Here is a 15,773-nt window from a genome sequence, read left to right on the forward strand (position 1 = left end):
AATTTAAGTAACTTTTAAAAGTTCACTTTATATATTTCCTCTATCTTGACATTATGTTTTATATGAATATTCCAATTTGTTTCAGTCATGTCCTTAGTTAAAGGATTTAAACATTTAAAAAATTGCTGCTTAATTACCAGACCAACTGTTCAAATGCTTTCACTCTAGTTTTCATTCACTGTCAACAGTGTTTTGAGGGTAAAATATGTAAGTATGCTAGTCAAATGTATGCTTTAAAAGCTCAATTTGTATGAAGAAATTGAACAGCCACTTTGGCCATTTACTCTTAATTTACAAAATAAAGTGCTATTTTCTTATCAAGTTCCTTAAACTCTAGTACAAACTTCAAATTCAAAATAAAGACCCATGCCTCTTAACTAGGATATGATGATTTAGATCAGGCCTCTGGAATTTGGAGTATAATACATCTGACTTACATTCTTTCTCTGTTTTTATCAGGCCCGATTGTCAGACACTGGCATCAACCTAAAACGTAAAACTCATGATTGAAGTTATGACTGTGCCAGACTCCTTTCTGCCTGTGATCAGTAGTCCATGAACAATACAAAAGGGATATGTCCTTGATTTGCCCCAATTCATGAGCCCTCTTGGACTACTGGGCCTCAAATCTTATTCTCAGTGGAGTGGGAGCTAGAGGGCCTTGTTACCTTCCTTTTATTGATGACCATCCCATAGGCAAGTTTTGTTGTTGTTTGAGCCTTAAGAAAGATGACATCTTGTCCACTTTTTGAAGTTTTTATCAAGGTAGACAAGAGGCTAAATCCATTATAATAAGTAACACCTGGCTCTTGTTTTAATTGCTACATATTTGTTGGGGGATGTAGCTATTGTTTTAAGCTGGCAGGGGAGGAGAGAGAAGGAGCGACTAAAGAGGTGTTGGAAGAGAAGCAGCTGGCGAGTTTAAAAAAAAGAAAGAAAAGAAAAACTATGAGAAGCTGAAGTTTCTTTCCTCGTATAGAGTACTTAGCAGTATTTATTTCCCCAAAAGTCAATTAATCCCAACATGAACCCATCATACCCTCAGCTGCACATCGTTTTCCAGGGCGGTCACTCATAGACGTGAAGCCATCAGCACAGACACACTCATAACTTCCTTTGGTATTTCTGCAGTGCTGGGGACAAGTCCCAAATTGTTCACATTCATTGATATCTGTAGGCAAAATAAAACCAAATACGCAACATCTGTTCCCATCCATTCCTTAGAGATCTTGCTTCTGTTTAAATCCATATTCACCAGCAATGAGGACCGAGAAGGGTACAGATGAAAATAAGCAATGATACAAACATTTGTGAAATACTAAGTTTCAGATACTGTTTCACATGCTTTTCAAATATTTTCCTCGTTTAATCTTGCCAAAAGACTTTAAGAGGTATGGGCGATTAAGCCCACAGTCCCAAAGCTGATAAGCAATGGAGACAGGATTTAAACTCTATGACTCTGCAATAGCAGAGCACATTTTCCCTTTCAGAAGGCATATGTTGTGTTGTATTGTTCGGTGTCTCTTCACTTCTGCTAACCAGCTTCAGGAACAGGAGTCATTGATTTAGTTTTTCAATTGAGTTCTTAAGCTTCAAGTCCAAAAGGAACTCTTACAATCTTCTGACTATGACCTATCATGAATTAGAAACAGTAAATTCAAATACTAAAAGGCACCTAAAATCATGCTCATCACTCACCATCTTGATAAGCTACCTTCTGACTCCATACCTTACAACTCATCTATGTCTGGCGTAAGTAGGTGTATAATAAATACGTGTTGGTTGTTTGACTTACAATGAAGAAAGTAAGCCTAGTTTGTTTTTTAAATTAACTTTGACTTCACACACTGGTGCAATAAGCAGCCATCATCACCAAGGCCTTCATCATTCATATCAATTCCACAGACTCTACTGAGCACACACTATCTGACAAGCACTTAGGTAGGCACCGGTCAGATAGCATGCATGCAGGCGGGGGAAAGCAATTCTTGAGTAGTTTAATGACCTAGAACCATGCAACCATGAGTATGGTACCATTAAGGGAATTAAATAGTGATTTATTTAATAAAGGGGAGTGGGTGGAGAACCTTAGATGTAAAGTTCACCTAAACAGGAATTGGAAAAAATATACTCTACCTAGACAGGAGGTTCTGTCAAAAACATTGGTTTCGAACCCAGCTGTACAGGAGCAGATAAATCCTCCTTCATTTAATTGGGTACAATTTTGCTCACATATATTTTCAGCACATGTTCTTTCTTTTCCTTTATCTGAAAAACAAAATCCCAGCATTACAAACCAGATCAGCCACAAATAACAGTCAAGTGGTGTATCAAAAGGAGCACCTACTCGTAACCAACTATAGGACATCTTGAGATGATCCCTTTCCATAAGCCTTTGAGAGGACAGAGGGCAATGGGGGAGTCAGGATTCCTATTTCTGATCGTGGTCTGAATACCATTTAGATAAATGCATATAATGCTAAAACTCTGAGGAAATTTTCACATTATATGCAGCACTCCTAGGCTTATCCTCAGAGCATCCAATTCTGGACTGCACAACTATGAAGCCTGACACTCTACAGCTATTACCACCTGCTCTACTATCTTTAATCCTATTGCAAATAGATAGATCAATAGATAGATAGAGAGATAGATGATAGATCGATAGATAACAGATAGATATAAATAAATAAATAAATAAATAAATAAATAAATAAATAAATAAAAGACATGGATACAGATAGGTTAGAACAAAGTTACAAATAGGAGGAAATTATAAAATTTTAAGAAGACTATAATTTCCCTAACATTGACCAATTGATTATACACACACACACACACACACACACGCACACACAAATATATATATGTATATCAAGTGTTGACCAGGGTGCAGTAAAATACATAGAGTTCTAAATCATACAACTGTTCTTAGAGCCATAAATTAGTACACAAGGAAATAAATTTTGTACTATGTATGTATGCACCAAGGACTTTAAAAATATTCATACTCTTTTACCCAGTTATTCCATGTTAATGTATTTTCCCTTGAGAAGGAATATGCAGTATAATTTACATTTAAGGATTATAAAATATTTATAATGAGAACATTTGTAAACAACTTGAATGTATGTTCAGTGATAGGGAATAAATTATGTTATAGTATAAAAAAACTAAGACATTACTGATGCACCATTACTTTATGTAGCACTAAAATTGAATATGTCTGGAACTTACACTGACATGTTATTAATTGTAAGATATATATCTTGGTTTCAAAGATGTTAAAATATAAAAAAATACATCTTAGATGCAATAAGTTATGATTATCTACATGATGAATTGCTATGTGATTATCAAAATTTATAGTTTCAAATGATACTTTGACATGGGAAATACCTAAAATAAATTGAAAAAAGACTGAAAGACTCCATTTAGTATAGAATATTTCTTAATTTTTCAAAATACTAAGAAATATTTCTTACATATACATATGCAAAAAAAAAAAAAAGATAGCAAAAGTATACCAAACTTTAAAGGTTAGTTCTCTTTTAGTGATGGGATTCAAATGATTTTTACTTTTGATTGTTATTGAACTTTCACAGTAAAAAAAAAAAAAAAGAACTCAACAGTTTATTTTGTAGAGCCCATATAAATGATCCCTGTTATTCTGATCCTGATGTTCCAAGACAGACTTTTAACAGCTCACACTTTACCCTAACACTTCATTGTTCATCATTGCCCCAAGATCTTGTCTCTACCCATATCTATCCAAGCCATCTGGCTTTCATCCTTGTCATTCTTATCAGTTTGCTTCTTTTATCCTCCATCTATCCCCAAACCTAGGTCTTACAGAAAAACTGGCAAAGATGAACATAGATAGTGGGTGATAATAGGGGAAAGAGAGGCAGTGGTTATCTCCATTAAGGATTTAAGCTTCATCTACCTCTCAAATAAAAAGTCTCCTGGTCATAGGCTTCTGAGTATTTTAGCCAAAGAGACTGTGGTATCTCCTGGTTTAATTCTTTCAAATCAAAATAGATTTATATCTATCTGTTTTCCATAGTATGCAATGAGGTGAACTTAATCACTTTCAGAGTCCTTTAGGGTAAATGATCATATCAGTATATGTGGTCTGAGTACATTAAAAACACTGGGTTTCAAAAAGAAAAATAACCAAAATAAAGTACAATGAAATTCAATGGGATGCTGCCCTTGGAGTGCAGACTTCAAAGCTGTATGCATGAAAGTCTTATAATAAAGATCCTAGCCTTTATTATAGGAGCTCTTAACAACTGTACATTGTTAAAACATCTATTTAGATTTTCTATTTTTTTCATGAGCCATTTTCAGAGTTTTGTGTCTTTCTAAGAATTTGTTCACTTCACGTAAGTTGTTTGATTTATTGCCATAAAATTTGTCATAGTATTTCCTTACTGTCCTTTGAATTTCTGTGAGATTAGCAGTGATATCCCCTCTACATTGCTAAATGAATCTGACCTATGTTTATTAACTTGGGTATCATTGAGCCAGTCACATAACCTCCATGGGTCTCACATGCATCACTAGACTTTGTAATTTCCTCCCAGCTCTGAAATCTATAAAGGGATTAGGGGTCCCAGGAGTCAAGAATTTCTGGACCAAGTGATCCACTAAATGAGTCACGCTTTTGTGAAGCAAGAGTCCTTAACAAGAGCAGAAACCACACAACACTGTAGGATTCTTCCTAAAATGTGAGGGCTTTCTTATCATTGTTTTCATTTGAAAATGATCACCATTTTAACCCATATAACTGATTTCCCCAAACCCAAACATATGGCACTCTATTTATAAAAGAAATACCCTACTTTCCATTTTATGAAGAAGGAATAAGAACTACCAGAGAAACAGCAAGTCAATCTATCTTTATGATCACATAAACAACATTTGCAACCTGAGGTTAATTTCTTTCCTTTATACCTGAATGTTGCTAGAAAAAATGCTAATGTATTTTCATTCCCGAAAATTTGCCAAGATAGTAGACTTCAGGTGCTCTTACCACAAAAATAATTTTTTTAAAGATAACTATGTGAGATAATGGATATGTTAATTTGCTTGATTATAACACATCACTATATATAAGTATATCAAAACATCATGTTGTACACCTTCAGTTTAAAAAAATCGAACAATGTGTCTCAAACACTTCAGTGATGCTTTTGGAGAAGAAGAAGACGAAGGAGGAGGAGGAGGAAGAAGAAGAAGGAGAAGAGGAGGAAGGAGAAAAAAGACAAAGGTAAATAAATTAACAGCACCCAAGAACTAGTATATTAAAAAAGAATTCTATGCCTCAAATTATTAGCCCAGAGAAATAAGACTGAATTCCATATCACATATTCACTTAAAATCTGAAAAGAGAAGCTGCTTCCATACCTGAATTGTTTGTGCTACTTATTTCCTTAAAAAAAAAAAAACAAAACCTGCTACTAATTAAATGTCGTTTGAAAAGAAAGTACTGTAGTCTATTTTAAGCCACCTGTCAGTCTCTGGGAGTCAGAACCCAAACCTCCCATTCAGTTTTGCAAATTCTATCATGTTCAGGCTTTTAAAATATTTTATCAAGTCACTTTATTCTGTCAATAACTCCAAGTCCCACAGAAAACATATGTGAAATAAATGACAAGCCAACTCAATATGGCTGGTTATTCACACCTCTGTAACTCACGCAGGAGAAAAATTGATAGAAAATCCTTTGGATGCCTCAGAAAAAAATCAATTAGAGCCCAAGAAGTTGAAAGCACATGGAGCTCACTAGGATGACTAAGTCACAGGCTCCTAGAGTTTGGAGAAGGGCCTCCTTTTTCCTGTGAGGAAACCAAAGACTGGAGAGGTCAGTATGTGCCCAAAGTGGCACAGCTAGTGGCAGGGATCCAGAGGCCAGCCCTCCTAACCTGGACTTACATAACTGCTCCAATTCTGCCTCTGACATTCTGTGTGACCACGAGGAAGTTACTTAAGCTCTCTGAGCTTTATTACATAGACAATAAAAGCAACTCAACGGGGCTAACTTGAGTAACACATTAAATAATGTATGTGAAAGCACTTTATGAGTCATAAATGGACTACAAAGGTGTGACTTAGTAACATGTCATTTTAACATTTCCATCAAAATATTGAGCTAGAATTGTTCCTTGGTTATGTTCATCATCCTTTTCCTACACAAAGTGCTCCCTCTACTTTCTTTTTTGTTTGATTGTTTGTTTGTTTGTTTGTTTGTTTGTTTGTTTGTTTTGAGACAAGGTCTTGCTTTATTGCCCAGGCTGGAGTACAGTGGCACAATCACAGCTCACTGCAGCCCCTACCTGCACTCAAGCCATCTTTCCACCTCATCCTCTCCAGTATCTGGGACTAGAGGTGCACACCACTACACCCAGCAAATTTTTGTGTATTTTGTTAAGACGGAGTTTCGCCATGCTGCCCAGGCTGTTCCTGAACTCCTGGGCTCAAGTGATTTGTTTGCCTCGGCCTCCCGAAGTGTTGGGATTACAGGCATGAGCCACTGCATCCAGCCACTCCCTCAACTTTAAAAATAAAAATCAATGTCCCTTCCCAGGTCCCCTGTGGCATTCCCTTCTTGATCAAACACCCTCAGAAGGATTTTCAAGTACCAAGGATACTGCATTTGGCATGAGATTTTTTTTATGTATATACTTTAAGTTCTAGGGTACATGTGCACAATGTGCAGGTTTGTTACATATGTATACATGTGCCATGTTGGCTTGCTGCACCCATTAACTTGTCATTTACATTAGGTATTTCTCCTAATGCTATCCCTCCCCCATCCTCCCACCATAATGTGCAGACTAATAAACAAAATATGTAGCCTTAAAGTGCTAAGAGGCACCCAGTGGACTGGGAAGAGGACGTGCTCTGCAGTGAAACAGACCAGAGTTCAAATCCTGAGTCAACCTCTTAATGACAGTAAGACCTGGCCAATTCGTTTAACCTCTAAGTTCGTTGCTCATTTGTACATAAGAAAGAGATAATAACACCTAACTCATAAGATTGCTACCAGGCACGTAGAATGTTTGACACAATGTCTGGTCTAGGATAAGCACTGAGTCACAGCTAGCTATGGGCTTGACTGGAATTCAAGCAAAAAGTACATTAAAGAGAAAATGTGGTCAGTGTCTACATTATGTTATTGCATGTTTTAATTAGGTAAACATGAGTTACTACAATGAACTATAAAAACAAGTGTTTACTTACTGCAACCCAGTTCATCGGACCAGTCACCACAGTCATCGGCATCATCACACACATTATCATGTGGAATGCAATGCCCATTGCCACACTTATATTCATATTCTGTACAAGGTTTAGGGGTTGGTTTTCTACCTGTAATGTAAGAACAAGTTAAAATCAAAACTTCTTATTTTATGAAGCAAGATACTTCCTTCTATGACAGAGACAGTTTGTGCTTACCAAATAAACAAGTGCTTCCCTACATTTCCCAGTCTCCCTTGCAGCTGGGTTAGGACCATGTGACCAGTTCTAGCCAACGTACTGTCAGTTGGAGGTGCCATGTGTCACTACTGGGCTGAAGCAATGAAAAGCACACGTGCCTCCTCCGTGTCTACCGTGCTGCTGCAGCAACCTTGGAAGCCATGTGTTCCAGGCAGCACAGCTGCAAGATGCAGGAGGGCTGTGAAACCAGCGTTGGCCTTTATATGAGTGCTCAATAAGGCTTCATTATGTTACACCCCTGAGACTTCAGGATTTGCTGGTTGCAACAGCTAGTATTAATTACTCCAAATAACATAGAGTGATGAGGGAAGTAGAGTACTGCCATAACAAAAACATAAAATATTTGGCATTGGATTAACAGTCAGGAGGCAAGCAACAAGGACACTGATAGTGGAGGCAGGAAAGGTGGAGATCATGTTATGCAAAGTCAAAGCATTTGATAAAGCTATCACCTCGGGAAAACTGGAAGGCAGATCACATGCTTACTGAACCTGTCAATCATAGAGCGAGGTTAGAAGATAGAATGTTAGTAATGTGCATTGATTGCCATTCCTGAGTTTGGCAAGATGGTATAAGAAAGAGAGAACCTAAGGGAAGAACTGGTTACCTTACAAGCAGAAATAAAATAAAGCCCAGAAATTTGCTGTGTGAGAAAAGCCACCTGTATCTACATCCCAAACAGTAAAAGTCTGAAGTTTAAAAGGCTTTGAGACACAAAGGCCCAATAAAACCTCCTCATTGGATAAAATGACTGCCATCTATTTTTCTACATGGATTGGATGTAAGCGACAATAAGTTCAGACAGAACTCTATGAAGGAAAGAAAGCAAAGAAAAAAGCAGATTTGAGAACTATGTCTCAAAAAGAGCACTAGGTCAGGTTACTAACTTTTAGAACAGGCTAGAAGCAAACAGATCAAATGCCTGGTATGTTTCTGAGAGAAAGATATAACCAAATAAACCAAAATACTATGACTGTTTGAGACTTGGAAAAAAAAAAAAAAACAACTCCTGGGCTCCCGACTTTCTATAAGCAAGAAGTGGGGTGAGAAAGCTGCCGTGCTGGCCCTAATGGTAGCATATTTCCCTTTCCCTCTTCATTTGAAGAGGAAAATAGACAAGAAAAAACTCTCAAAGGGTAGAGTCAGAAACAATGAGAGACATTTTAACACAGGAGCTCCTCCCAGAGCAGAGGCATGAGCTAATCAATAAATACCCTCCACTCCCCAAAGAAGGGACCTTTACAATGTCTGCCCAGAGTGGCTATGTAATTTACTCTCCTTTCCAAGCCAGTGTACTTTTGAAAGTGAAGTTGGTGCTATTCATAATTCCACTGGGGCAGCAGACATGAATCAGGACTGTCCTGTGCCAACATGTGTCATCGCGGCCCAGTGGGACTTCAGAATTGCTATACATTGGTGATGGCCATGAGTCTCTAATTCTTTCTTTCCAATGGGAGTGTTTATTTCTATTGTGTTGCCCCTGTTCCGCCACTACCTATCAGGCACAGATGGCACCGATTGTTTATTAGTTTATGGGTCTCCCAACCAAGAGGAACCACATCTGGAACTGATTGAGTGGCTACTGCCCATTACCCAGAGGTCCTGGATTTCAGTTTCTGAATGGACTATGAGCTATGTCCCTTGGGAAGGGGTTAAGGGTGTTCTGTGTGTGAGAAGAAAATCATAAAGGAGTATTTAGTGACACAAGGGTAAATTGTATGAGAATGCATATTCTTGCATTTTCCAGTCTCCCTTACGGTTAGAGCAGGGCCATGTGACTGGTTCTGACCAATGGACTATGAGCAAGAGGATATCTGTCATTTCCAGGCTCAGGAAGTTAAGAAGCTGTGTGCCTCCACCATGTTGATCTTCTCCTGCCTTGGCAACCTTGAATGTGTCCCTGATGGCATAATTATGGGATGGAGGAGGGTTGCTTGACTGTCATTAAACTTTACGTGAGCAAGAAATGAAGCTTTGCCATTTTAAGCCATTGAAATGTTGCAGGTTGCTTCCTGTGGTGACTGGTAGTGGTTTCCCAGACTAAAACCCTGTTCCTTGCAAAGAATAGAAGTTTATGGATTCTTTTTTCCACTCTGGGATTTGACCGTGTGCTACAAATGTCTTGCTCCGTTTTTTAAAAAATGGCATTTTTAGTAGGGGAAATGGAAAGAGATTTTGGGGAAGGGGGAAATCTGCTCAAATTTTTTAAAAATATTTTATTTCTGGGCTTTCATGCTTTTGTGCTATGCCTCAAATAAACATATTAATGCTATAATGTATTAATGCTATCTCTGCCAGTAATAATAATAACAAGAATACGAACTTGAAGGTTGTGGTAGTGTCAAAGTCCTCCCTGACAGACAGTCTCCTCTGGGATGGGGGCTGGAAGTAAGCATTCTGTGGCAAAGCATTCTAAGACGACATCAATACTCTGGGATGGGGGCTGGAAGTAAGCATTCTGTGGCAAAGCATTCTAAGACCACATCAATACAAGAAATAGAAATTGGAAAAATCAGGCATTTATCTTAATTTTCCCAGATAATGTCTTTTTGGGGAAAAAAATAATTGGAGTCGGGGAAATGATTTTCCTCACTGACTTTTTTCTAGGCAAATTAAATTGCCCAGAAAATTGGTCAACTTTCCCCTTCAATGGATAGACTTTAAAACATTTTGAAAGTGCAGAAAAAGTACAGATATTTCAATGCCTCAATTGTTAAATGCAGCCACTTTGGAACTTCTATCTTAAACTAATCTATCACTTTTCTCTTCTGGGAAATGAACTTTCATTTTCAACAAGGATATTAGATAAGCTCTGTTAACACCAGTGCTGCCTTGCTTCACATGATGTCTGCAGCTGGGCACCTGCCTAGATTAGCAATTAGCAACTCCTGAAGGCTGAAGGATGATCAAATCTCATATTTGAAAAAATAAACTATTAATTTGCGAGGTGTGGCTCAATCAGTATTTAGTGTTTGTTCTCAGTTTCTTATGAGAAAAGAGGAGGGGAAGGCTTATTAAATGTTTAAACAAAGATTGAAAAATTAATGGATTTGCCAGCATCATGCTCAAATGAGACAGGAAGAAACAGGCAGGGTTACATGCAAGCAATGCATGTGTTTGCATGGTCTTGTAAACAATTATGTCAGCAGAGATCTGCAGTCATGGGCACAACTCTATAGAACAAACTGAAATCCCGGAGGCACATTTTCCAAACTGCAGACCACTTGGGGTCTTTCCTTTTTCCTTCTCCCTTTTGACTTTTGCTTACAGTGCTCCTCTGTCTCATCAGTTCCATCTCCACAGTCATCCACACCATTGCACACCTCATGACTATAAATGCAGCGATTGTTGTCACACCGGAAACGGTTTGGTGAATTACAGGGAACATCCACTGAAAGGAAAGATGGAAAAATGAAATTACAAGTTAACAGTAGAATCTAAGTGTCAATATCTAAAATACTCCAGTGTCAGCACCAGGCTTGCTTCATTCACGCACTCATTTACTCATTTGATTAATCGATCAGCAGATACACCTTACATGTATAGTACACACCAAGGCACTGTGCTAGGCAGTAGATATGATGGGAAACAAGAAAGACACAGTCCTTGTCCTCATGGAACTTTCATTCTAGTAGAGAAACAGACTTTTGAAATTAACCATTCAATTACAACTATGAAACATCTACTGGGATGATCTGACATAAGTTAGGGAGAGGAAGGCTTGGAAGAAACTTCCTATAGATTCCGAGTCAGGGAGGAGGATGGCAGGTCTCTGGACCTGAATAAAGGCCTCGGTGGCTGGAGCATGGAGTGTGGAGCACAATGGTGGCTGTGAGGCTGGACAGACTGGCAGTACATGGGCTCTTATCCTAACAGCCAGGAAGCCATTTGTTTGATCCTCCTGATGGCAGTTGTCATAGAGTCTCTAGCGCATGAGTCTTTTATTGAAGCTTTAAATTGTGTTGGATTTTCCTTCCTGAATTCCCTCACCTCTTACATTTAAAATCGATATCTCACAATCAAACCCTGACACACTTGCTGTCCAGAGTGAGACCTCTAGCTGCTGCCTGTACAGATGTGAGGAACTCAAGGGTAGTCCCCAGGTCCCCTACTTGTTTGGTACAGGGAACATGGTTCACTATGCATGTACCACAAATTCAGTGAACTCATCATACATGTGGTCTTCACATGTGGTCTGTCTTTCACATGGAGGATTTGGGCTGTCTGATTTTCCTTCCGCCTTGGTATCACACACAGGGATCAAGAGGAGAGACTTATAATAAGATTGGTTGAGGGGAAAGGGTCAGATCTAAGGGCTGATTCTTGGAAGTATTGTTAATAGAGCTATTGCAATAATTATTTGCCGTGAAAGGCAAGTTCAATATTATAAAACAGTGTTGGAAACCTTTTAATGTAGCTGTGTCTCTGACTCTCCAAAGTTTATTTTTACTAGCTATGGGCATTTTACCTTATGGAGAGAAGAGATTTCCTAAGGACTTCTTTGAAAGTTAAACATGTCTAAGATAGGTCTCAAGATTCATGAAGTTCAAAGCAAAACAAGGCTAGTTCCTAACAAGTAAAGAAAAATGTTGGGATGCAATTGTGAAATATAATGAACACTAATTAAAGTTTTCTGAGGAGAAACAAAATACTAAGATATATCATCTTCACAAGTCAAATCTCTGGGCTAAAAATGAGTAGTGATGAAGCTGGGAAAGGGGATGGAAGATGCAACGTGAACTTCCAACAGGAGTGCTTCTCCAGGTCTTGTCTCCTAGGTTAAGGGCTTTTACTTACACAAAATCCTGACACTTTAGTTTGCATCAGAATCATTTGAGGGGCCTGTTAATGTATAGATTGCTGGGCCCTTAATTTTCCCACAAAATTAAGGCCACTTTGGGGAAAGAGCTCAAAAAGCAGGGTCTTTGAGTTAATGCCTTTCCTTCCTCTACTTCTTTTGGTCTTGATTTTTAATTTCTATTTGGATAGGGTGCATCCCATGAATTTGCATTTCTAACATATTCCCAAGTGGCACTGACATTCCTAGTCCAGGGAAGACACTTTTGAGAACTATTACCCTAGAGTTTCTCCAATGACTCAAAGCATGTAGCAAAATGACTGCAACAAACTCTATTTACGTTCACTTCATTAAAATCAGTAGTTCTCAACCAGAGGACTAAACTAAAAGGCTAAGAAGCTTTTTAAAAATACGTATGTGCAGGCTTCATTCTTGGAGATTCTGCTCCATCAGGTCTAAGCCTAGGGTGAGGCCAGGGCATGTGATTTTGAAATACCCCTCCTCCTCTGCTACTGACATGTACGTGAATTGAGACTCACAAACAAGCAGGGTTTAAAATATATATATATATATATATGCATCATTCAGCAAGAGGGAATTAGATGGCCTTGAATTACCATGTTAAAAGGAAGTGACTGTAAAGATTAAGAAAGTCTTAGCATTTTCTAAAGGTGCTCCAGGAAGCTCTAGGGGTTTGGAGAGGGTACTTCCAGGGGCACCCAAAGTAGGATACAGCAGGAGAGGTACAGCCTCCTCCCTACCCTTCCTCAGACTTCAACCACAACAGACCTGCCTTTATTTAGGCATACTAGGTTTTCAAGCAACATTTCCCTTAAAGACATTGTTTTCTAAGGCCATAATACGTTTAAAAACATGGAGGTTTTCCCAACTTTCTCAGGTTACAGAGAGAACTGAAGCTGGAAGACCCAGTGAAATAACACCAACGCTGATCCTGTGTCCATTCCTAAACAATTGTACAACTGCTCTCCAGGCTCACATGCTACACGTAAGAAACATTGAGATTTGACAGACAACACCACTCCCATTCACTCCGTTTCTCTCCCTCTTACAGCACAGGTGAAGTTCTTCATCTGAACCATCGCCACAGTCATCATCGCCATCACATTTCCAATATGGCGGGATACAAACATGGTTTTTGCATTCGAACGTAGTAGCCTGGCAGTATGCACCATCAGGAAAGCGTGTGGCTGCCATGGGGGAAAAAACATATTCAAATTATTATACAAATTGACTACTTTGGGGAAGCTTCCTGCTATTTCTCCTTTGGCTCTTGCCATTATAGCCTGCTCTTCTTTATTCATCAAGATGTATAGTGGCCTTGACCTGTCTGAAAGTTGAATGGACTATGTCTTAAGGGCAGTTGTCAGAGCCCAGTTTCCAATGGCATGAATCATCCATGGCATGGACAGCACTGGACTTAATCTCTACAGGCAAATGTCAAGACTGGTTTTACCCACATACATTTATAAAGTCTCTTTGGCAACCACATCATCAACGATAACCATCATGGATGGTTATCATGGATGATGGTTATTGTTGATGGATCAGCAATAATGATGTATAAACAGTTTGCATTTATTCAAGTGATCCATAAAGACTCAAATCTGAGTAATCATGTTGGCTTTCCAGTTTTTGTAGGGAAAAGAAAGATCAGACAGTTACTGTGTCTATGTAGAAAAGGAAGACATAAGAAACTCCATTTTGATCTCTCTCAGTCTTCTCAGTCTCTCATCCCACCTGAGGAGAAATACCTACAGGTGTGGAGGGGCTGGCCCCCTTCAAGTTTTAATCATTTTTATACCCCATCATGTGACTGAGAAAAATTTTAATGCTATAAATTCAATATGTTCGAATACCCAACCCAGGTTCTTTATACTAATGTATTCGTTGCTTGAATATTTTTTTACCTGAAATGTTTTTTATCTAATTAATGATTTGTATAGTAGCTGATAATATATAAATACTTTGTTAGCACAGATTACTTAATATATTCTCCATTTAAAATAGCAAGGAAGTACACTTGAACGGCCATTGTGAAATGTATGATTATGATGACTTAGAACTCAGGTGAACTGATCATTATCAGTGCATGCTGAACAGACAATACTTATGGCCTTTTAATCTAAGAAGTGGCAGTGGACTGATGTCTAAACTATCATATCCATGCTCTCAGGTAAGCAGTACTACATATGTGTCTAGGGACTTACGACAATCAGCTTCATCAGACGCATCCAAACAGTCAGCGGATCCATCACATTTCAGTTCACTGTGTACACAATGTCCACTTGTACACTGAAAATATTCAGGATGGCAGGTCCTCATCTCTGAAGAGAAAAGATTGTCATTCTGAGAAGGCCTTGTCATTTTCAGACAGATATTAGGTACCTGGCGTATAGTGGTTACTCCATCACATTCCTATCTACACCCTGTGACTGGCTCACAGCAAACCCACAACTTGTGGTTAGCAAATTAATACATTCTCAAAACTCACACTTTCCCCACTCAACATACAGAGATGGAAGTACCTAGCTCCCTAATATTAAATAATCTCCAGCTCTTAAGCTTTTCCTCAGAAATCGGAATTCCCCAATTTTCAATGTTTTCTAATTTTCCTAAGACCCAACACCAAATCAGTAAAGAGCTATAAAAATTACTTTGGGTTTAGGATTACTCTGTCAATGATCTGATCTCTACACAAGAGAGTCATAGTAGCACATGTATATCCCTTAGGGTGACTTTCCGTGGAATAGTAGCAAGATCAATGTCTTTGTTTACAAGGCTAACGCAGATTAAAATCTGCTCCTAAGAAGTGTTGATATTAAAATTAAATGTTTAAAATTCCTTGCTATTTTCCTCAATTATGACTAATCTAGACTGCTATGAGTTAAGAATAATGCATAGAAAATACAGAGCAGAAGATACTGTGTTATGCTAAGGTTTACATATTACACATATACAAAAATAATTTTCCTCTAAAAGCCTTATAAATACTAATTTGAAGCCCCTACACTGTCACAGTACAAAATTCTATGGTAAGCTTCTCATATGACAGTTACCGCAGTCCCGTTCATCTGAGTTGTCCCCACAGTCGTTGTAATGGTCACAGATCCATCGCGAGGGAATGCACTGCTGATTGACACATCGAAACTCGCTCTCTGTGCACTCCCGGGGAGCTGGAAAGGAAAGGCACCTGGCCATGAGTGTGCACCAGGAATCACATACAGGAGACATCTTGTGAGCTGACCATAGTGCCCTGGGTGCCCAGCACCCTCCTGTGTCCCAAGCCCCAGAGGTGTGCTTGGGCAAATCATTCACCCTCCAAAACTAGACCTTTCACCTTAATTTTGAGTCTGTAAAGAATGGCCTTTATTAAGAAGTTTGTCCAAAGGTGATCTGATCTCTCTTTCTGTCTTGCTCTCTCTCTCCTGTTTTTTTTTTTTTTTTTTTT

General features: G+C 38.5%; 1 protein-coding gene across 2 annotated transcripts in view; it reads right to left on the minus strand.

Annotated features, from left to right (window-relative positions):
* LRP2 (LDL receptor related protein 2) overlaps positions 1 to 15,773 on the minus strand; it is a 225,542-nt gene that overhangs the window by 27,136 nt on the left and 182,633 nt on the right. For both annotated transcript variants that reach the window (XM_031008678.3, XM_055379127.2), the window contains 7 exons: positions 15,382 to 15,498; positions 14,533 to 14,649; positions 13,375 to 13,512; positions 10,775 to 10,897; positions 7,249 to 7,377; positions 2,137 to 2,268; positions 1,040 to 1,171 (listed from right to left, as the gene is read on the minus strand). In XM_031008678.3, coding sequence (XP_030864538.2) covers positions 1,040 to 1,171; positions 2,137 to 2,268; positions 7,249 to 7,377; positions 10,775 to 10,897; positions 13,375 to 13,512; positions 14,533 to 14,649; positions 15,382 to 15,498 — 888 coding nt within the window. The remainder of the gene's footprint in view (positions 1 to 1,039; positions 1,172 to 2,136; positions 2,269 to 7,248; positions 7,378 to 10,774; positions 10,898 to 13,374; positions 13,513 to 14,532; positions 14,650 to 15,381; positions 15,499 to 15,773) is intronic.

The sequence above is a fragment of the Gorilla gorilla genome, chromosome 11 (assembly GCF_029281585.2).
Source record: "Gorilla gorilla gorilla isolate KB3781 chromosome 11, NHGRI_mGorGor1-v2.1_pri, whole genome shotgun sequence".
Taxonomy (NCBI): domain Eukaryota; kingdom Metazoa; phylum Chordata; class Mammalia; order Primates; family Hominidae; genus Gorilla; species Gorilla gorilla.